The sequence below is a fragment of the Schistosoma haematobium genome, chromosome ZW (genome assembly GCF_000699445.3).
Source record: "Schistosoma haematobium chromosome ZW, whole genome shotgun sequence".
NCBI classification, from domain to species: domain Eukaryota; kingdom Metazoa; phylum Platyhelminthes; class Trematoda; order Strigeidida; family Schistosomatidae; genus Schistosoma; species Schistosoma haematobium.
Genome location: NC_067195.1, coordinates 28603842 through 28627760, shown reverse-complemented (window position 1 = coordinate 28627760; position 23919 = coordinate 28603842). Strand labels below are relative to the sequence as shown.

At 35.9% G+C, this 23919-nt stretch overlaps 1 protein-coding gene across 3 annotated transcripts; it reads right to left on the bottom strand.

Annotated features, from left to right (window-relative positions):
• Window positions 1–1423: 1423 nt before the first annotated feature.
• Window positions 1424–23088, bottom strand: MS3_00003204 (uncharacterized protein). Of its 3 annotated transcripts, XM_051210936.1 has the most exons (10): window positions 22979–23078; window positions 22849–22919; window positions 20732–21038; window positions 16204–16372; window positions 9613–9804; window positions 8579–8885; window positions 7328–7388; window positions 3044–3106; window positions 2279–2533; window positions 1424–1958 (listed from the first exon to the last, which is right to left on the bottom strand). In XM_051210936.1, exons 6-10 carry the CDS (start codon window positions 8872–8874, stop codon window positions 1917–1919), a joined length of 717 nt encoding a protein of 238 aa, XP_051070961.1. In that variant the 5' UTR covers window positions 8875–8885; window positions 9613–9804; window positions 16204–16372; window positions 20732–21038; window positions 22849–22919; window positions 22979–23078; the 3' UTR covers window positions 1424–1916. The 3 variants fall into 3 exon arrangements, with proteins under 3 accessions (XP_051070961.1, XP_051070960.1, XP_051070959.1); XM_051210935.1 differs by lacking the exon at window positions 20732–21038 and having other exon boundaries at window positions 22979–23088; XM_051210934.1 differs by lacking the exon at window positions 20732–21038 and having other exon boundaries at window positions 1424–2533; window positions 3044–7388; window positions 22979–23088.
• Window positions 23089–23919: the final 831 nt, after the last annotated feature.

Sequence of the window (23919 nt, the reverse complement as noted above, 5' to 3'; positions counted from 1 at the left end):
CCTTAATAATTATTTTTCACAACTAGTAATCAACCATTATTACGGCTTCTAATTATTCTGTTCTTAAAACGTAACAATCGGATAATTTAATAGTTGATTTCATGAGTCAATCGAAGCTAGACCACAATGGAAAACTGTCACAACTTGTGGTTTGTACCCTTGGTTCTTTGTTTTTCACCTCGTCACCAATTGTCATAACGCTCGGTTTTACTTCGTCTAATTTTATAACGGTCGGGTTTCCAAGTATGGGACGTTAATTTACCATAAACGATTATCTACACTAGATTCCCTCCCAGTGTCTATTCTACAGGACGTCAACACAACTCAGATCGAGAACACGTGATTAGCCTAACCACAACGTAAAGTATTTCCACACCAAAAGCCTGACACAATTCAACAATAAGTGATTCAATAATAATAAGGATAGGGGGATGCATAATTCATCTGACACCTTTCAGACTACCTACATATCTGACTAAGCAGACAACCAATCAGTATCATTCTCGCCCACACATCAAAAACCTGGGAGCACTGGACGGCAGTTTCACCCCAGTGTGGGACCCCTCAGCAGTGCGCATCGTATAATCATCTTCACGTTATCACTTCTTATTAACCGTTGGATTATTATACAACTTCCATCCAATATCTGACTTTTGTAAACAGTTTATGACACACTGGCACCTCAATTGTTTGAAAATTATTCAATACCACTGTATTTTAATATAGACTACTATTGCTAGCGAATAAACTAACTACAGATACGACTATACGGCTCAAGTGGATGAAATCGTCGATAAGAACATTCTATTCACTGCATTGCCTTTATTCCCCTTCAATAGAGGAAGTTATGAGTTCTAAGTAGTTGGGATTAATGAGCATATCTGTTATAAGATTAGTGTGATGTTATTGACTCGTATAACCTGCGTTTTTTTTAATTCTCACTCGGAAATGAATGAAAAGCTACAACTCACACTCATATGTTTGAAATAACATTCATCGTTTTTCCAGTTTGTGCAGATGCTCCAAACATATAATTTCTACTAGTAGAACTCTGAATTTGCTAGCCAGCAGGACTGTTTTTGAAGTCAGTTTACCTAAGGACCACTTGGTATAATTCGATCTTGTTAGCATTAAACTAAATTGTATTAGTGCCCATCACGTATTTATCATGAGCCCACTTACGATTTTAACAGATAAGACAGGTTCATAGCAAGCCCAATGGTGACGAGGATGAAGTTCGGTTTTTAAAAAATGCCAGTCACAGTATTCTTTTCGTAATCTCTCGTAAGTTTGGTGGACCGAGTTTGTCCCAAATAGTGGACTGTTGCAGACCAAACTAATGTCATTTCAATAAAATGGCGGCGTGTAGAGGCAATCGATAAACAGTAGTAATCCACAAGAACCACAATAAAGCACATATAAATACTGTTCCTATCATACTTATATTAGTCTGCAACAAATAGACAACTGCCAAAGAAATAAAGGGTACATATACAACACAATGTATTTATTAGTTTCAAAGCTATTTCATCCTAAAGAAGGATGAAACATGAAAGCGCGAAGATAAAGATAGTACGCAGATTTATCATAGCTGATCATTAAGTAGTAGTGTTACACAGTAGAAAGATAAAGAAACGGGCAGAAAAACGAATACGTGAAATACAAGTGAAAGCAATGGGGTCATTGGGAATAAAAACAATCATACTTATAGTGATGAACTGTCGTGAGATTAGTTAAAAGCATGTATAAAAATAAACCTAAGAAACATAAAACGTCTATATAAGAATGAAAGTAATACAATGCAGAAAGAATGTGAGAAACATTAAATTAGATGAATAGAAATTACTAACATCCAAGAAAAAATGTTAAGAATGGGGTTTAGATAAAAAATAACGTTACATTTCCAAACGATATTTTTATGAGATCGCAACTGTAACATTTTCCGGAACCATGGCGTCCTAAAAAAGAAAAATTATGTTTTATAATCCAGTCGTATATATATACAAAAACTACAACTGACCGCAAAACGTATTAAGAATGTAAGCTTGAAACGAAAATGACAGTAAATCAAACGTTATCTGTTGTTTTTTGGGGGACCCGAGTAAGTCCATATTTTTGTCGTTAGTTTTACAGGACTTCATATATCGTAAAAACATTAATGTGGTCAAAAATCAAGGAATACGGTTTCTGGTCAGTTGGACAATTTAAGTAGGCAATCGTAAGCAGTGTATAATATTATACAAGTAAAACACTTAGTAAGAAAGAAATGCATTTATACCTGGAGATCTAAATCCGTTTCTATTAATCCATTAATTTGAAGCAGTTGATACTGAGGTTGAACTAACTGAGTCATATCCACACGCATACTTCCTAAAACATCCATCCAATTATATGATCCGAAAGAAAGATGAGATAAATCTATACTCGGACTAGATATAGAATAATCAGCTGCTTTGATAACTTGACGCATAGCTTCAGCCGATACATCAGGATCTAGAACAATGAGAGCTAACGGTTTGTCATCTTCATCAACCTAAAAAGAAGAACACTGAAGCGATCAATACTTAAAGGTTTACTGATCCCACCTCCCCCCCCAAAAAAAAAATAAAACGAAAAGAGGCGGAAATTAATATTTTAACAAAAATTAATTAGATAGATGAGATAACTTGTGGTCTGACTTAAAAATTTGATCATTTGGCTTATGGATGAAAACTCCCAGAATATTCTAATAACACCTCGTAAAAGTTTTTATTGGTGAAACATGGGGTTATCCATTTACGCACTAACTATTGTGAGAATTAAAAAAACTAGTTGGAAGAAGTAAAAGAAAATTTAAGGTCAGATACTTAAAATTTGAGAGTAAATTGCTTTTCGCCGATATTTTTATCGCAAAGAACGATTATATATATATATATATATATATATATATATATATATATATATATATATATATCAACGATGCTACATAAATCATTAAGCAAAGTTATAATCGCGTACAACATTAAAAAAAGATCCCATGAAACATTAAGAAATAAATACTTACTTCGACACCAATAACTATACGACTGTGACCTTCATGTTGTAATAGCATTGGGAGTGTGACAGACTTCGAGTAATAAAAAGTTACGAAAAAACGATATATTAAACATTAAAAATACTAACTAGATACTATTTAATCAAGAGTACATGCAGTTACACCAGGGATATACCTAAAAACCAACACCTTACTGTTTTGTTAATTACCTTAAGCTTGCCCAAGCCAAAATAAGCACAAGCTGGAAGCTAGATGCTTTAGCCGTGAAACCATCACTCTACGAATCAAGGTGACGAATGACAGATAAAGTTAGAGTAACTAAACAATGATGGGTTATGAAAACAAGAGCAGTAGGTACAAATGCGTCAATAAATAAGCATTATGGCCAAAAAAGTAAAGTTCCAACTGCTCTGTCACTTCATGCGTATTGATGCACTTTTCAGTTTCAAAAACTTAGGAGACACTATTGCAGAGCTTTGCTGAATACCGAGTGAACAATTATTACAACAGAACTCGAAATAGTTTCAAATATACAGCGCTTAGCAAATATGTATATCCATAGGTAAATAAGGAGTGCATACATAATTTACATTATGCATTTAAATATAACTGAAGTGAAAGCGGAGTGATGATATAATTTAATGGATTATTTTAAATATTAGGTTTTACCGGACGTTAAAAATTAATATTCTAGCATACTGATTCACATGAGCCAGATTCAGTCACGTATTGCAAATAGAATGAGTCAAGTTTAAACACAGGAAAAAGTTTACGAAACTGAAACATATTTCGATGAAATTTACAAAATAAACAGTAAAGCATTCAACAGAAATTCAAGGAGAAGAAATGAGTACAAACGTTTAAAAATCTTTTAACAACTATACGAAGAACTTAAAGAATACTACGAATAAGATCAATAAAAATAAACCGTAATACTTATGTTCTAATGCTTCGGAAACGTTAACCGGTATTCTGGAAAACGGTAGCAGGCAATTTACTCTAGTATCTTCCTCGAAAAAAGTCTAGATCTTAAATACATATATAAGCTCGTATCGAACAGTTGAATTTATGGTTCATTTGTTGTGAAGAGTACACCACGACAACGTTTTCACTAAATGGCTCAGTCGCAGCTGGAAGAACTTAATGCTCCTAGGTCGTTCACGTCAAACTTATCCAAAACTAGAACCGTTTAGAAGTCAAGTTCTCCAACTGTTGAGACAGTTTGTACGACTTATGGAGTTTCAGTGAGTAGTGGTTAGCAGCTTGATGAAGTTGTTAAGTGCTCGTTTCACAAACCGTACGCCGCAAGTAGGGTAACATATCCAGATCAAAGGTGGCCGTCCATAATAATAACAATAACAGTGTTTCAGAACTTATCAGACTGAGATTCGACGATTTTCCACAATAATTTTCTCCACTTTGTAACCATAATTAGAAAGAATGACTAATGCAGTGCTTGGTCAACTATGGTACAATTTACAGTATTTCATGTTTTTTTTTAAAATCTAAATCAAACATCTAAAATATTGCGGGATATATAACCGTTGTTACAGTAGTTCCGTGATATGGCTTTACTTAAGCCTGTTACCCTTCACAGAGGAGCATAGGCCGCCAACCATCACTATTCATCCAAACCTGTCCTGGGCAATCCTTTCCAGTTATTTCCAGTTGATATTCATCCTTTTCATATCTGCTTCCAATTCTTCGGTCTTCCTCTTCCCCATTTACCTTCAGGATTCCAAGTTAGCGCTTGCCTTGTGATGCAATTCGGCGATTTCTGAAATGTATGTCCTATCCACTCCCAACGTCTTTTACTGATTTCCTCTTCAGATGGAAGCTGATTTGTTCTCTCCCATAGAAGTATGTTGCTGATGGTGTCCGGCCAACGGACATTGGGTATCTTACGCAGACAATGGTTTAGAAATACTTGTACCATTTTGATGAGAGTTGTGGTAGTTCTCTAAGTTTCGGCTCCGTACAGTAGAGCTGTCTTAAAATCCGTATTGAAGATTCTAACTTTGATATTGGTTGACAGTTGTTTTAAGTTCCATATGTTATTCAAGTGTAGGAATGCTGTTCGTGCTTTGCGAATCCTTGCCTTTATATTTGCATCAGATCCTTCTTGTTCATCGATTATGCTGTCCAGCTACGTGAAGGTTTCCACTTCTTCCAGAGTTTCTCCATCAAGTGAAATTGATTCAGTATTTCGCGTGTTGTATTTAAGAATCTTGGTTTTTCCCTTGCGTGTGTTGAGGCCTACTGATAATGGTTGTCTTGACCTGCATGTATTGTTGTGTATAGGATAGAAGGGCTAGATCGTCTGCAAAGTCCACATCATCTAGTTGCATCCAAGCTGTTCGTTGTATTGTGTTTTCCTTCAGATGTCGAGGTCCTGATAATCAAGTCAGTCGGCCACCTGGAATGACTCTGTTAGTTGTCCTCCTTGCGTGACTTTGCAGTGTAGTCTGTCGTACAAATTCCGGATGATTTTGACGATCCACTCAGATACAACATAATGTCGAAGAATATTCCGTAAGGTTATCCTCTCCACACTGTCAAGTTCCTTCTCATAGTCAAGGAAGTTGATGTGTGGTGACGAGTTCTATTTAATCGATGGTTTAATGACGATCCGTAGTGTTGCGATTCGGTTTTGCACAACCAGTACTTAAGAAATCCGTCCTGTTGATTTCTAAGTTGCGCGTCTACTGAATCTGTCATCTGGTTCAGCAGCAGTCTGTTGGAAACCTTTCCTAGTACCCATAGTAGTATGATGTCTCTTTAGTTCTCACATTTTCACGGATCTTTCGTGATGAAGTATCCTTTTTTCCAGTCTGTCAGTGGCACTTGTTATTTCTCCCAAATCTAGCTGAATAGAACGTGGAGCATGTTTGCAGTTACTCATATGTCTGACTTCAGTGCTTCAGGTGGTAATCTGGTATACTAGTCCTGATCAAATTCTAATCAATCAAGCTGTTATGTGACTACTTGTATAAGTGACTAGAAAGTTATTTTTGATTTCAGACGGTTGTAATTATTTTGATAATGATGCAAAGCAATGGTTCCCCATGTTTTTATAAGATCTAAGTAACTGTTTAAAGGTTAATTTCAGAAAACATCGATGAAGGTACTATAGGAAGGATATCCTGGATCCGAATGAATCATAAAATCGACGAACGCTATCGGCTGACGATGATAAGTAGTATTTAAGCCACCAGAACAGCAACCAAGTGAGTAAATAAAAAGCAGACATCAACAAAGATATTTTTGTTGTTCATCCTAGTTTTTTAAACCTTTTAACCGAGCAACCCATAAATGAAGGCTATGGAAGATCTAATGTAAAACAGTTCTCCATATACTATACGAGGGATTGTCTTAAAATAATGAGATGAAACACAATGTGCTCACATATATTCTAGTTTTATCTGCTGATGTATTTTGAGCGATTACGTAAAAAAATTTCAACATGAGATAAAGACAATGTTTTGTAGGCAGATATTCAATTGCTAAAAGCTGAAAAGGAAAACTAAAACAAAATACAGGAAACGAAAGACCGATAGAGATACTTGAAGGTAAAATGCTACAGATAAGCAACAAACCAAAGTTACTTGATTCTTATTAAGAGGAATTTTCGTATCATAAAATCTTATAAAGATAAAGAAGATTTTCAGCTAATAACATCTAGTAATAAAGTGATCTTGCAGATAGTGCTACTACTTGACATAAGTTGGATGACGAAGTTACAACTATCTGCTGTTGTGTTTATCTTCAACCTTATTCTAAACGCTGAAGGACAATTTATTTTACTTTATTTTTGTTTAATCTTGGCTTTTACCCACACAATAACCCTCAACACAACTATTACTCAATCTTTGTGTCCATGATCTTTATAAATTTCGAAAAACATTAAAAAAAAATTTGAGATATTTTATGCTGTTCTAGCTGGTTAATTGTCTCAAAAATTTCAGTTGCTTAACACTTAGGGAGTTGTCAAGTAATTTCTGTTTGATTTATAATATCACTGAGTAAAGAGGAGCGAAGTATTTTCCATGATTGACAATTATAAATTAGTTTTTGAATTATTCTTAAAATTCTTTGATATGAAGAGAATCTACAAACAAAATTTAAAAGCATAACCTAAGAAATGATGATCCATGCAAAAATTTCAAATCAGTTTTCTATCGTTATTTTAGTACACGATGTACTTTATATTGTACACATAAAAAGAACTTTTGGAAATGAAAATTATACCTACGAATGAATAAAAATAAAAGTAAATTTTAGATATAGATTTACCTCATTCGATATTCCATGACTATTACCTGAGGTAATATAAGAGTAAATATGAGTTAAGAGGCTGTAATAGTAGAAAAAAGTGAAAACCAAAAGTGAGCCAGGTTGTGTTTTCGTACGGTGTCAATGTTTCATATTAACAGTGGAAACACTAACAGAATACAAGAGACAGTGATAAATACTGTAATATATTCAATGAAAAATATAATTTTCTTAAATGACTTAACAAAGTAAGAAGTTACCTACATCTGATGTACATCAATTCTGTAAAGACATTAAATTAAACTCCCGAAAATTACGTTTAAATATCATTTAACCAGACTTATGAATCAATATACGGACTTTGCGGTATACAATAGCAGTGGATAAATAAAGACAGCTAACTTTCCTTCCTCCTTCGACTTTTAATGATTCGTAATTAAATGTTAATTTCTCGTTTACATTAATTATATTCCAAAAACAACGACAGGAGTTGGTTCATATTGTTAAACCTTCAGAGAACCTAGACAGACAAGACCGAAAACTGCTTTTGTTTAAACCGATGACAACAATTAAAATAACCCATTGTGTAATTGAATAAAGATAAAGATAATTCAGTGGGGGAATTTTTTTCTTTTCGACGAAATAATTTACTTAAGCTATACATTCGTATTCATAGTTTTAATGGGAAATATGTCTATAGATTCGTCCAACTTCTCATCCTTCCTTGACCCTAATTCCCTTTAGTGGTATGTTTTGGCTTTTTTTTCATTGTTATTTGATTACTGCTGGTTTTTTAAATTATTGTTAACTGTAATCAGTTATTGATATCACCTTATAAAAGTTTTTTTGATTACTATCCAGTTTTCATTATTATGACCTTTATGTTTGTCGTTTTTCCTTCATATCTGTCAATTGGACAATTATCTGACCTGTAAATTATTTTCATCCTTATATCCCTTCCTTACCCCTTGATTATTGCGTAACCTGATTTGATAATAAGTCTCAAATCAATTTATGATGCAATCTTTTCTGTCCTTCGATGACAATAAATGAAATATGTAAAGCTTATAGTATGCATATTTCCACTTTTCATTATAGTTACAGAATATCAAAGATTTTACTTCCATAAATCCCCTATAGCTGTTATCACCGTCATTAAGTAGGTGAACAAAAATAATTTTATTGACTGCAATTAAACTTGAAGTATAATTACTTAATTACAATAATGACGTGGCATCACCAATCATGATTTCAAGAAAATGGAAGCCTTACTATGGGTGAGTTCCACCAGGGCCGGAAGGGGCACGACATTCTATGATTGACGAACGTATTCCTATCGATCCGAAAAGAGAAACCATATCAGTGGCACCTAGACATGCAGTACTGTCTACAATTCCAACGAGATTACGACTATCTGTAGAAATCATGTCATCAGAACCTGTAGGATTGACACCAGACGAAATTTTATTCGGATTGATCGTTGAAGATATCTGGGATGCACCAAGTGGATCAAAACCAAGTGACCAAGCAGACTCCAAAAGAGCTTGTAGTTTCCATATGGATGGCATTGCAGACACGGCTACAGAGTAGAAAATTAACAACATTACACTTTCGAGGCCCATAAAATGAGTAAAAGAAGGTATGGAACATTTTAGATACCGGTCAATAATAAAGTCCAAATTCATGGACTTAATTATCTTAGTGCTAATTTTTTTGTAAATGGAGCGAGATTAAAACCTATGACTTATTTGATGAGTTCAGAGTTGAAACAGCTAAGCTACAGGTCCCAATATACCTACAAGTAAATAGCGTCATCAGCTTTGTGAGAATATCAGATAGCAGTGGACGGATATTGAAGAACATACATACATTTGAAATACAGAGTCAAACACAAACAAACAACAAAACTCCTGGTAACTGGCATTATCATGGTGGTTCATACTGTCAGGTAATAAAAACTTGAAATCCAATATGTTAATACTTCAAAATAGGAATAATGATATTTCCTTAGTCCTATTTTTGTGCACTCGAACAGTTAACAAAACACTAATTCTTATCTTGTACATATATTCCAGTATGTTTAGTTGTTCATGCATGTTACAAAAGTATTTACTTCAAATTACCAAATTAATTTGCAATTATACAGTTAAAGTTATTTCACCGAATAGCTTTTCAGGGTTATTTTATAACCAAAGTAAGATAAGTTATATATATAACATGTGGTTCACATATTTTATAAAATTAATCCTAGCACAATATTTGTTTAATCGTTCTGTCAGAAATTTTCATTGGATATATATACTCACATCCAAAAAGACGTTTTCTAAACTCAGGAATCCGAAATAAAGATGAAAGTACACACTGAGCATTACGATAACAACAAGCAAAATTTTTTTCCCATGGTTCCGATGCGAAGTGATCACAATCAACACTGATTAAATTCCATCGGCTGTTAAGCCATCCACTATGAATTAATTGCTTTAATGCATGAATAATCCCTGAAAAATTGAAATACAAATACATTATTAATAATTTAATAGTTGAATTCATGAGATAATTGAGGCTAAACCACCATGTAAAACTTGAGAGTACATTATTAATAGCTAATTTATCCTCTCCTCTAATACAAGAATAAAATACATCATCAACGAGAACAAAAGTGAAGTGATGAAATCTGTACATTGGTAGGTAAAAACAAACTAATATAACCTATGAACATGAAAAAACGATAGAGGAATCGGAATCTAGATAAGAGACCTCATTAGAAGACCATAATCTAATTTTTGTAATAACCGGATCCTATCACGTTTTTAGGCCTTAACGTCAGATTATATATGGCTGAATTGACTCTATAGAACTACTTTTCGGCCATCACAACGGATAATGCAGTCGCAGATTCCGCCAAAATATATCCAGAATGATTTAATTAAGAAAATCGATATTTTCCAACTAGAACTGGATCTTTTGATGAAGACAGAGACTGTGGGGAATATTTACGACTTTATTGCACTCCACCGTCACCAATAAAAGCTTAAAACACAACATTCATGTTATAATTTACAGATATTCGTAAATATATAAACCTGTTTTTAGACTTCTCTCCAATGATACTAATAACTACTATTTTTACAGAACGAAAATCGTACTTTTTTAAACACAAATAGACGCATGTTATGTGAAGGAAAACGATAGCGTCATTAAAATATTGAGGAAGTCATACATTAAAACAAGGGTAATGTAAGTTAAAAGATACAGTTCTAGTAGGAACACAATATAATCTTTGTTCAGTTCAAATGTGTACTGTTCGTGAAAAAAAAACTAAGGATGGATCAATAATCCATTTGTTATGAGTCATATCAATAACGCCCCAAGCTACAGAGATGTACAGTCTTTACGACCTCATCTGAGAAGTAAATATGAAACAATAGATGATAACCAAAACATGAATAATATTTATTCTATAGCTTCATGCCGTGAACTGATTAGCTATCTGCTTTTTTGGTCGAGTTCTAGCAATGATGAACAGTGTGTAGCATAAAAATTACTAGGACGAGTTATCGACGCAAATGTTTCGAGACGGTAATACATTAAATCATGATCTGTAATATGCCAAATCACAAGCTGATGAACGCTAGGATTACTCACACGACGCTGCTACCGAATCCAACATTTCATGAACAATTATTATACAGTACCTTGAAGCACTTTAATTTAAGGATTACATTTCACTAGCATTGAGCAAACTTACCAAAAATATACATGTGATTAGCAGAGATGTAAGTCTAATACTTCAAAACTAAGTAAATATTCTAGTCAAACTTACCTACCTAATTTTTCATTACAATATAATTTTTTTGATGAGGATCATGGTAGATCAGTTCACATTCATAAATATAAAATAACACAGAGCTAAAAACACTTAAGAGGATTCAAAATAAAGATGAAAGTATACACTGGACGTTAAGACGAAAAACAGTAAAACTATTCTTCTGTGGTTTCCATGAAAAATGATCACAACCAACACTGATCCCACTTACTCACGAAGAAAAATGTCCTAAGGAGCTCAACAATTTCAAACACTGTAAGAGGAATAAAGTAAACCTCAGAATTTGATTGACTTGTCTCAGTCACTGATTGTGCCAGTCTATAAGAAAGGACAACAGTCCTCTTGTGACAATCACAGAGAAATCAGTTTGACTAATATAGTGTCTAAAATATTAGCTTCAATAATACTTCGACGCCTAACTAAAGCTCGCGAAGAGCAGACTAGAGAAAAACAGGCTGGTTTTCGACCTGGACGTGGTTGTATAGACCAGATATTCACACTACGTCAGGTTCTAGAACACAGACACACGTTCAGACGCCCCACAATCGTAGTATTTCTCGACCTTAAAGCAGCATTCGACTCTGTCGATCGTGGGGTTCTATGGCAGTGTTTGTCACCGAAAGGAGTACGAAAGAAGTACATTAACCTCGTAAAGGCTCTCTACTCGAACACAACTGGTTGAGTTTAACTTTGTCGTTGACGTGCTTTTAGAGATAACTCTCCTCATCTAAATTTCCAGGGGTCGAACTTCGACCGGGAGATTCACTTTTGACTTAGAATATGCCGATGACATAATTTTATTTGGTGAAGACGCTGACAAAATGCACAATCTTCTGACCACTCTAAGCAACAATGCAAGCATGTTCAGAATGCGATTCTCTCCCTCGAAATGCAAAATGTTGCTTCAGGATTGGGTTACATTGACACCCGAACTAGTGATAGGGAGTGAAGTAGTTGAGCATGTCGACCGCTTCACTTATCTTGGGAGTCTCATCATCTTTTGTAGTCTGGTGTGTGACGAAATCTCAGCAAGGATACAGAAGGCTCGACTACCTTTTGCCAACTTGCGTCATTTATGGCGTAGGCGAGATATCCGTCTATTAACCAAAGGACGAGTTTACTGCGCAGCAGTTCGTTCCGTCCTACTTTATGGCTATGAAACATGGCAGGTAAGAGTAGAGGATATTCGTAGGTTACTAGTATTCGATCACAGGTGTCTTCGAAGCATTGCTCGTATATCCTAGGACTACCGAGTAAGTAATGCATTTGTTAGGATACAGATACTAGGTAAGGATAGAAAATCAATCAGTGCAGTAATGAAGCTTCATCAGTTGAGATGTCTGGGACACATGTTATGTATGCCCAATCACCGACTGCCTCGGCGTGCGATGTTTTGTGGTGTAGAAGTGATATGATGGAAAGAAGTCAAAATTCGATTGATTTACTCATTATGAGTTTTGTTCAAGATTACTTCCGTTCTGATTCAATGTGATGATTACTCAGTGTAGTTTTCTTTTCTCGTATAATATTTTATTCTGTATAATATACGACATTCTTGTATTCCATTGACATGAACTATGCTCAGTCTGTGATTTGTTATAACTCTAAGTATTTTTTTCATGTATGTGATTTCATCCTAGTTATTAATCAAGCTGGGTATACAATCAATATATAAATGGGTGTATTTTCTACTAGAGTCGTCGTCGTCGTGTTTTGGGAGTTAATAAATCTTCACTTATACCAGTCTTTGTGTTCTTACTTTCGCGTCGTGGGAATTGCAGAGGTCCCTCGTTCCGAGTATAAGTGATAAGCGTTTCCGAGATAACAATCAGCGACGACCAGATACAAAAAGTAGCATTAAAAGAACCAAGACAATAAGCATTCAAACGACGAACTATAACAATTAGCGACGGGGTGAAAAAAAATCTGAACCTTCAATCTTCAAATTAACGAGTCAAGGTCAGCCTGTAATTGGAAAAAATTCAGTGTAATTATTTCGAGCAATCAGCACACAAAATTCTCGCCGGTGTCCTTCAACGACATTGATTGTTAATTAGTCATTTTCATTACCGTACTGATTCAGAAAATGGCTATCGCTTCCGATCAATTACAGTTGCTATTTGAGCGACAACAGCAGCGTTTCAAAAAGAGCCAGTTGAATGTTTTAGACAATTTACGCACACGGCTGCTAAATCATCCATGTTTTGGAGATGTGACAGAAGTTGATAAATTAATTTCTAATTTGCATACAGGGCTGGAAAATGACTGCAGAACGTATGAACGTGTAGATGAAACCCTCCGTGAATCCTTGAGAAGCGGTAATGTGAACGAATTAGTAGCAGTCATTCATGATGCGCCCAGTGATCCAGAAATGTCCATTTCAGAGACATGCCCTATCGTTGGTTCAAATCCCATTGTCCCCGAAACACCGTGTACAAACACTGGATTGTCCAGCTCACAGTAAGACGATGTCTTATGAAATGCTCATGAAATTATTGCAGTACCAGCCCACAAAGAAACAGAAAATGAATCAAGTATCATAATGAAGACAGTTGCATTAAATGGAGCTCACCATTCTACGACAAAAGTTTCTGATGAATATACTTATTGGGGTTCTCTAGTTATTTTACCAGATATGATTTATCCTAATGACTCACATGCTTTTGATCAAATTTCTTACAAAAATGAGGAAAATTTGTCGGATGCATTTGGTCGAGAGATAGCATTTAACTGTGCTCAGTATCTTATCACTTTCAGTGATCTTCTTGATAGTTTCAAAGGTTACTGGGAGTCCATTGATTGCGTCATCCAATACGCGATGAAATTCTTCCTCGGCTTTTATATTTGCTACAAGAGTCTCCTCTGGGTTTTCTGATTGGGAGCCTATTAATCTTGACAATGCGTCAGCTTGCCCGAAGGCGGTAGTAGACTGATACTTGGTCTTGAAGTCGTAACCCATAAATGTGGTTGCCCATCGAAGGAGTCGGTTAGCTGTATGAACAGGAATCCCTTTCTTTGACCCAAAAACTGCAAGTAGTGGCTTATGGTCTGTTATTAGGGTAAAATGTCGACCATATATCATCTTGTGGAACTTTTCCACTGCAAAGATAATTGATAGGGCTTCTTTCTCAATTTGACTATAGTTCCTTTCGGTCGTTGTCAAAGATCTGGCAGCGTGAGAGATAGCTTTTTCGGACCCATTAGGAAAAATGTGAGAGATTACTGCACCCACACCATAGTTAGAAGCATTTGAAGCAACGACTATCGGTAGCGAGGGATCATAATGTGTCAATAAGAGATTGGAAGTTAGAAGTTGCTTGATTTTCTCGAAAGCTGCTTGACAGTCCGCAGACTAATTCCATCTTGTAGTATTTTGTAATAGGTGGTTTAGTGGAGCACGTAGACAATTGAGATCGGGAAGGAAGGTACCATAATGGCTGACCAATCCCAAGAACGATCGTAGGGTAGTAATGTCCCTGGGTCTAGGCATTGTTCTCACACCTTCAATGTTCTCTGGATCTGGTCGTCTTCCGTCTTTATCTATTATGAACCCAAGATACCGTGCTTGATGCATATAGAAGTCACACTTTTCCGCTCGGAGGCGAAAACCATAATCGGCTACGCGTTCTAGTACCTGGTCCCATTTCTTCTGCAGGTCCATTTTGTCTGCTGCCCCTGGAATGCCTTGTAACATGGTATCCATAATTTGCTGGAAAATAAAGGGTGCTGTCTTCACCCAAAAAGGTAGTAGGTTATACCGGAACAGACCTTTGTGTGTGTTGATCGTCAGGAGATCTTCGCTTTCATCAGATACCGGGATTTGTAAATACGCGTCTGGTAAGTCCAATTTCGCAAAATATCTGCGACCGTTCAGCTTAGCGAAAAGATCTTCCGGTAAGAGTAACGGATACTGATGAGACTCTGGAGCTTCATTTAATCCCATCCCCGTCGCCACTGATAAGTCTTGCGAAATGAACGCTATTAGTTTCCTAAGCTATTCTGTAACCCCCAAGCTAGCGCCCTGAACACAAGAGAGAAGACGCAAAGTATACGAGAAAATAATTTACTCTAAGGTTCGTTTTTGTACAGAAAACACGGGTATTTATAGATGCTAACATTTGTTAAATCAACATCATATTTTAGCCAATCCGCTAAAAGACATATTATGCTACTGACCAGTAGTAGCACGCCACGCTGACATTCTAGAAAGCTCCATCATGCTCTGATTGGATAGGACTCTTCGGCTCCGTTGCAGTTCTCAGAAAGCCGACTCAACAAGAAGAAGGTTGGAAGAAAGCTAGGGGCGGCCAGACCAAAACATTGCACAAATCCATGTTGTCACTGACAAGTGAACTGAGCCATGTTGGTAGGTGTAGACTATCTGGTTGGGATCCGCGAGGTGATAGGAGCCGATGGTTAGAGACCTTGAATCACATGGCTCAAAATCGTTTGCAATAGTGCAGGTGCATCCACTCTTTGTGTTCTCCCAAATTCTAATTTTCCGAATTTGTCATGTCCCTTTTTTCTCTTTCCAAATTTATTTCACTGGATTATACTACTTGAATAACATCTTCAAACCCTAATCTTTCCGATTACTGCTTATACTCCTACCACCTCTACCACTACGGGATTTGAATCGACAACTGCATCTCTGTGCTAATGTGGTGTGGCAACTCGAACTGATGTACGTACGTACGAAGTTCTACGTTGTTACTGACTGACTCAGAATTTGATTAAGAATCTGATATCATGGAGTAAAAAATGTTAAGAAACTTAACATAAGCCAACGACAGCTTTAATAAACAATTTATAAATATAGTTAACAGCATCTAACCTTAAGTATTTTCTCGCATACCAAACTAAATTTTGAGTATTTTGGAATAGCCATATACGTGTCTACTCCGCAAAGAAATATGCCATTTGAAAGAAAAAAGAAGTGATTTTGTTTTAAAGTCTCCAGTGACAAACTTGCTTTAAAACAAAGTAGTAGATGACAAGTGAATAAACTTCTGAAACAGTCATTAATGCTGAGAAATAAATATATTAGTACAAGAGATCCAAAGAGACTCACCATCTGTACATGTTGCTGCTGAATCGATACCTTGACGAACTGAACGTCGAATTTCTTGAACACGTCGTTGATAATCCGTTAAAGTCAAATTATTTAGTTCGAAACTCCTTTCAATCCATCGAGTAGCAATGGACTGAGCAGAACAGCCAGAAAACCCAGATGTCAAACGCTAAAAAAGTATGATTTCGCTTTTTCAGAGCCATAATGAAATGTCTGACAGTACTGAGTAATAGTTAAGCTATTCGAAACAAATATGAGGCTTTATGAGTTAGCCTTAGTAATTTTTAAGAATACCCTCATAAGTTGTCATAAATCGAGCGATTTATGTGGCGTATATCTATTTGGTGCCTCCTTGTGTTTAAATAAATAAATAATATAACTGATATTGATGGTGATCGTGGTCATAAGATTTTAAGAGTAACTATTATAACAGAGTATGAAGGAGAATAGTAGTCTGAGAGATGAAGTGGATACACAGGGATAATAGGTTGATAACATGGAAAGAGTATTATTCAACGTAAGAGAATAACAAAAACATAAAAATGCTTCCATATGGGCAAATATGAATAAATATTTGCAGTAAAACACAAAATACTTATTTAGTACTGAAATTATGTGTAATCAGCACACGATCTTGATTAGTACTTATATCTACACATATTTAGGCTTCGATATCTTTTTTTAAACAAACCATTTGAAATCATAGAACAATGCATTCACTGAGGATTATTCACAATTAAAGCATTTTATAGTTAATGTGGACACCAGAAAGTGAACAATCACAAATACTAAAATGGTTACACAACATATCTAGTGGATGTTATCATTATCAGATAGAAAATCACTATGATTTACAAATTTGTAGTTGAATTTACAAAAGGATTAGGACTACATTCGAAGTTTGCTAAAATAAGTTAATGTTAAACTACTGAGTATAAATTAAGTTTAAGTATAACATAGATTTGCAAAAATACTAAATAGACATGGAGAAGTATATTGTACTATAAGTCTGACGTATTAGAAAAAATCCGTATATGGATTGAAGCTTTAATAAGTTTGAGTTAATCCCGAAGTGTGATGTAATTTTTGTTTGCTTAAAATCACAACGATCATTGTATGCATTTCGAGTATAAGACTAACAAAACGAAAGCAACTGTTGAGAAACAAAAACAAAATATGGATACTAAAAAGTTATAATCTTTTACAATACAAATTGATGACAAGTATCAGATAATAAAGACTAAGATTATAGTAGCTGAAAGTTAGCAGACAATAAATATGAATAGATACTTGAACTAAATAGGTATGGATCCATGCTATTAGTTTTTACACTATCAAACAGAGATAGAGTCACCATAATAATAGAGTTACACAGAAAATATGACAAATTGGGAAACGGAATATGAAAATCCCAATTTAGAATAAATGAAAGATATGAAACAATACCATGTTTAAAATTTACGAGCAAATGAAGTGTTCATATCCTTTTATCCAGTAACTAAATTTGAGCCACACAACTTAACCTTCAACCACAGATCATGGTTGTAGTAGGACTTACGCTTTAGAAAGTGAGAAACACAGTAACATTAAGATAAATCTATAAAATGATATGTGTCCTTCTATATGTTTTAATTTCTTGATCTGGAGTTACTTCCTTAGACAAGATATAAACTGAAGCACTAAAACACGAAGAAGAGCATGTATGCTCCAGAATATACATGTATATCTTGTAAAAGGTATCGCGTTCAGTGTCTATATGTTTCAAGCAAAACATTATGAATCCTCAGAAGGGTATAACTTAACAATAGTACGGTCATTTTAATCTACGAAATTTTGATTCTCTTCAATCGTACAGAATTCCGAAAACCTTGTTACAGGGATGGAAATAGTCAGTGCAGTGTTTTGAAGACGTTTTTTACTCTTTTGTGACTGACAAATACAAAAAGAAAGACATAAAGTAAATATATTGTGAATTACACTGCTTTTACTATGTTAAAATGTCAGTCGTGAATCACACCAGTTACAGTGCAATATTTAAAAGTTGAAGAATGGATATATCAATTCTTGAAAATACGATTATTCGACAGACTCTACTGAACTAAACAAGAAAATCGATAGATTTGAGACGGTGAAGTTTCCACTAAAGAGTATTGCTAAGATAGCGTTTCTAAACCACCTAGTGCCTGGTACGGCTGAAAGTGGGGAGAGTCAGCTCTCCCTCTCGAAATGCTCTCACATGGCCACGCGTATACAGCCACTGCCACGAGGGCCTTACTCATTACCTTCTCGCGAAGGGCGTTTTATTTACAAAATCGGCAAGGAAAACAAATGCACAGCGGTTTAACCGAGTCGATGGATATAGAGGATTCAACTAGGGGATTTGGTAAAGCCTGCTTCCAAACCAATGGTGCACATGGACTCCAGGATCCTCAGAAAACAAATGACGTACGAACCTAGTGTTGGTCACCGGCTACCATGGGACTGCATCTCCTGACGTTGCTCCACTGCCTTGTGGATCAGACCTTTAGGTCGAAGGCTCCGGTTTTGGCCCCCTAAGAAAACCACCTGCTTCCGTTTGGGCCTTCGGGCAGTATTCCAACCCACACACAAACCAAATGATAATTATTACTGAAACAATTACTCTTGTTTTAAATCTCCTTCAGCCAAATCATATTCATAGTCATTTGATAACACTCGTTTTTATTTCTTTTATACCACGTCACTTATCTACTTCCTTTTATCCTAATTTTGTGTATTCTTTCATTTTCAACTATACAGCAGCTCGCATACGGTAGAAACCCCGTCCTACCTAAACGATCTCACTCAGTGACTGGTTGAAAGTTGAATGCCACCACCGACTACGAATACTAAACTAGCCTTTTTGAAACCACGTTTACCATTTACACTCCCCTTCGTCAACGTTCGCATAATAATGTAAATAGGAAAACAGATACGGTTGTCTGTCTTTTGAAAGTCTCAACATCAATGTATGTCGCCTATTCGAGACCCGTATTCAAGACAGTATTGACGCACCACGAATTCTTTCTCCATCTGTCGCTTCAAAAAGCTTGTTTTACGTGCGTTTATCCGGGGATCCTGTGACATCTTCGTCTGGTTTTGCTGGCGTTGGCGTCACACTGAGCGTTAGAGCTGAGGCAGCACTAATCGATTGGATCCCCATTAACAGTCGGTTATGTGTTATTAGATTAGAAAGTTCCATCAAAGTGAGAAATCGGTGTGAAAAACAATGTCTTTTCGTCATCTCCGCCTATGCCCCGACAGATTGCAGCCCGGATGAGATCAAGGATGAGCTTTACGATCAGTTGACAGTTCTTCTTCAGAAAGTGCGTTTGACAGATATAGTAGTACTAGCCGGAAACTTGAATGCTCAAGTCGGGCACAGAAGAGCCGTTTAGGTGGCCAATGAGAAGTTGTTGATCTCAGGTCAGATAACGGTGACCGTATACTGCAACTGTGCGCAGAATATAACCTGTTTCTGGCTAGCACTAACAATCGGCACAGTCATACCCGATTTGTTTTCGTGACGTTAGTATGGCTGTAAAAGTTCAGATCTACTACGCGTTGGTGAGAAGAGTTTTGGTTTATGCTTGTGAAACCGGGCTTCTCCGAGTTGAAGATAGTAGATGACTCTGTGTTTTATTATCGTTGTCTTCGAAGGATTGCTGACATCCAGTGGCAACACCCTGTTAGTAATGCAGAGGTCCGGCATCGTCTGTTCTGGCACTATCGTGAAACATTGACTTCAGTGGCTTGAACATATCTTATGAATGTCATCTCAGAGAGTTCCACGTCGTGCACTAGTTGACGACGCTGGGACTGATTGGAAAAAAGTGGAAAGGTGGTCAGTCTACGACATGGTGTCGTAATATGAAAGGATACACAAGACTGGCTTATGTTGGTCTTTCGCGACTCCCTGGTTGGGGTCTTAGAGGTAATACAACACAGTGGTTAGAGACGTTATCACATATGGCTCAGAATGGAAGCCAGTGACGATCCTGCTGTAACTCTTTCACTTTCCTCATAAAAGTGAACGTAACATCTCTACCTGAAAGGGTTCTTTCTGGCTGTACTTTTCATAACCAGACTGTTTCTGCTACTATGATTATTATTTTACTGCCGTATACTGATTTATGTTTATTGTTCTTATTTTTTATTATACGCACTTTACATTCTCTATTTCTTCACAAACTCATTTTTATTGTGTGGCGCATATGTATTTGGTGCCCCCTTGTACCAATTTTTATGTGTTCAAGCAAATAGATGATAACAAACACTCTCTACAGATTGTCCTTCTAAGTAAGTCTCTGCTGCATAGAAAAGGAGACGAATTTTGGCCATCATTTGATCTTGATACAGTCAGGAGAGATTGTTAGTAGTTATTACCATAATGAAAAAATGACTAATAACTTATTACCCAATAACAAATTATTTTATGGCAAATGCGTAACACCGAATATTGGGGATAGTGACGAGACATATTACGTCACAAGCGAAGAATTTCACTTACGTCAGTTTTCTATTTTTATGATAATACTCAAAATAAAATACAAATAATCCAATCAGGAACAAATACTAAAGCATGAGTTATGCTTTTTCCCAATAACATTTAACCTAACCACATATGCTACAGGAAATGCGTTCACCGAACAGTTAAAGTACGTTCAAAGCCTCAGTATGATCACTTCTGCTGCACAATTGTATGCATATAATTTTTTGTACAGATGTAAAGTACCCGCAACACTTTTATTGATAACTCCAACGAATTATACATTGAATTCGCTAAATACGATTCCAAACACATTTGGAATAGAACCCTTAGAAAACAGAAGAGATGAACAATATTTTTGTTATCCTTCAGAGGAATAAGCGATTTGTGAGAAAACATTGAATAATTATTTTCTGTTAGAGTTTTAAAAAACTGAGGGTTATAACCACATGTAGCAAAGTTTAGCAAACAATTGACCTTGAGACTGAATAAAACGACTAACTACAGACACTAAATTATCCGACAGATAAAAATAATAAGATATATTTAATACATTCAGACGTCAATCTCTGAGGAATAAAGGGCAACGAATCTCTCAGGTTCCCAAAAAATCTGCCTAATCCAAACGAACTCCGACAGTACAATTTACTACCACATTCCTGAAAAGATTACATGATGGATAGCTAGTAGTCTTAAACAGAATCAAATTTAAGCACCACTTTGGTACCCACCTTTATATTTGATCGGATGAAATTAACTTTACGAAAACTGAGTACTCTCGGAACGAAATGACCAAACATTATGACCACATAGTGAAAATGGATAAGCTGTCGTGCTATCAAATTGAATTTTTGTAGTTAGAAAAATAAGTGTGCGAAGTAAATACCAGAGAATTCTGAATGTGTCTCCCATCGATAGCTAACCCATATGAACGAAGCTCATTATGTAACTTATATTCAATTAGGTCAATTGTCTAATTTATTTAAAATAATATGGAATTACAATACTATTAAGCAACTGACCCAAGTCCTCTACTAAGCAGATACTTATTTTCAGCAATACTCCCAGCCCATATAGTGCAATTACTGAGTACTATCAATTCTAAAATTCTATAATACACATGATCTAAGAATCCGACTGATAAATAAAAGATAATATTTATGGTCCTATATAGAAAGCTAAACACTATATACAAAGACAAGCATATATACACTGATGCACCTTCATTTAGCTACGAAAGGCTTTCAGGAAGATTTGCGGTACGTCAACGAGTGAATAAAAGTCGAGAGCTAAAAAAAGTCAGTCTGTGTCTCTAGTGAGATATGAGGAGACTTATATATTATATCCTTAGCAAAATCCCTGTTTCAACTACTTTAGGATAATGGGGTTTAGTTCTTGGAGCACAATAATTTAAACTAGATGACTACAGGTTGGAACCCTATGTAAGTTACTCCAATTCGCGTATTTCGGTAGCACCAACAGAATTCACGTGCTGTGGACGAGAAATGAGTACGCCATTTGAACTCAGTGAATTGCATCACTGAATTAATTGGTCTACTACACAGGAAGAGCTTACTGTCCCAAAAATGGGTCGAGCACGACGTCAATTAAATGAATAAAACATGGTTAATGGGGTTAAGCATGACTTCTTCCACAAATTAACTGGAGTAGTTCAAGATGAAGCATGAAGTTTCACAAGTGTGGGATGATAAATGTTGCAAAGACATTATTTGATATTGTATAAAAACTAACCACAAAATAATATCACTCTTCATTGGGAAGATGAGGCTTAAATCAGGTCTCTAAGAAACAGATGTTGAACTTAGAAATATTATTCGAGGTGTAATGCAACCACACGTTTCATTATCAGGTTGAAAGCTGTATCAATTAGACCGATAACTGAACCGCATTACAACCGGGACCCTTATGTATGGAGAAAGCTCTAAACGCATAAATTATTAACTAGGAATTATGTCCAGACAAATATTCACAGCTGTACTCTTACATATTTTTATGTATCTAATTAGAAGGTATGCCGTTTTAACGGAATAGTTCGTTGAAGCACCCAAATGAAAACAAAAGAAATAAAAAGACCTTCTAATAACACTGAATAATACTGTTAAGTTTAATAGACGTACGTATAGACAGGGTGTCTCATTCAGATGCATTGATCCATAATCAGCTTCCTGCGTTTCATCTCTTCGAGTAACTAAGGATAAAAATTAAGTGTTAGAACACTCAATAGACAAATTGAAGTGACGATCATACCAGCCCATGAGCTCATTTGATTTAAAATACGCTAAAATCTATCAGCTGACAGTTCTGATATTTGTAACTGGCTCTTCCAGTCCAACGTTTCAATTAGTATGTAACAGATAATCTGAACCTTGCATCATTGACCTCCATAACAGTTTATCCCAGATAGCTTAAATAATTGTAGACGAAACTCTGAAGTTTTTAGTTGATGACCATTCTTATCTAACATACAGTGTGCTGAATATCTTTGTGACAAGTTAGTAGTAATCAACTGTTTTCTTTGAATTCAGATTTTGGTGATAGGAGATGGTCCTAGAAATTTCAAAAACCTGAAACTTACTACTTACCAACCCCGATTCACTATTTCTAGTGAGTCTGGTAGTTATTTGTGTTCCCATGGCAAACATCATTCGACCAACCATCTCTACTTGCGAGATAGACGTAACCTTCATCGACTTATGAAGAGCTTCCCATAAAGTCCCTCAAATTGTAGTTGAAGAGAAAGAGAACAAGTAATACTGTGTTTGTGAGGATACGCGACTTTCCATTTTGTGTGAATAACCGTACCCACATCCTGACGTCACCAACCATTTTTGTGAAATAGACTATTCTACCAAATTCATTAGTTCTTTTTGCGCCACTCTCTGACATTTGGAAGACGCCGAACAATGACTTCAAGGTGAAAAAGATCTTTGTCGACCTCCAAGGAACAAGTAAATGCTTGTTAAGCAGGGCCGAATTCAAATACTCCTAATTATCACATTGGCCTCGCAATGGAGCCTGTGATGGAATTGCCGTATATACATTCAGATTTTGATGCTTTTGAGGATTATTTGAAAGGTTCAAAATCTGGGCTATGACCAGGGAAGATGATGAGGATAATAATATTGTGGCACATTGCTTCACATTCATCGGAAAAGAAGCATGAATCTTATTAAAAACTCTAGCATTAT

Excerpts from the sequence above, each read along its gene's own strand:
- MS3_00003204 (XM_051210935.1), bottom strand. Across the intron at positions 16,373-22,848 it reads ATGAGACACCCTGTCTATAC|CGTTTGACATCTGGGTTTTC; the intron begins GTACGTCTATTA and ends ATACTTTTTTAG. Across the intron at positions 3,107-7,327 it reads GTCATGGAATATCGAATGAG|TCTGTCACACTCCCAATGCT; the intron begins GTAAATCTATAT and ends TATTACTCGAAG.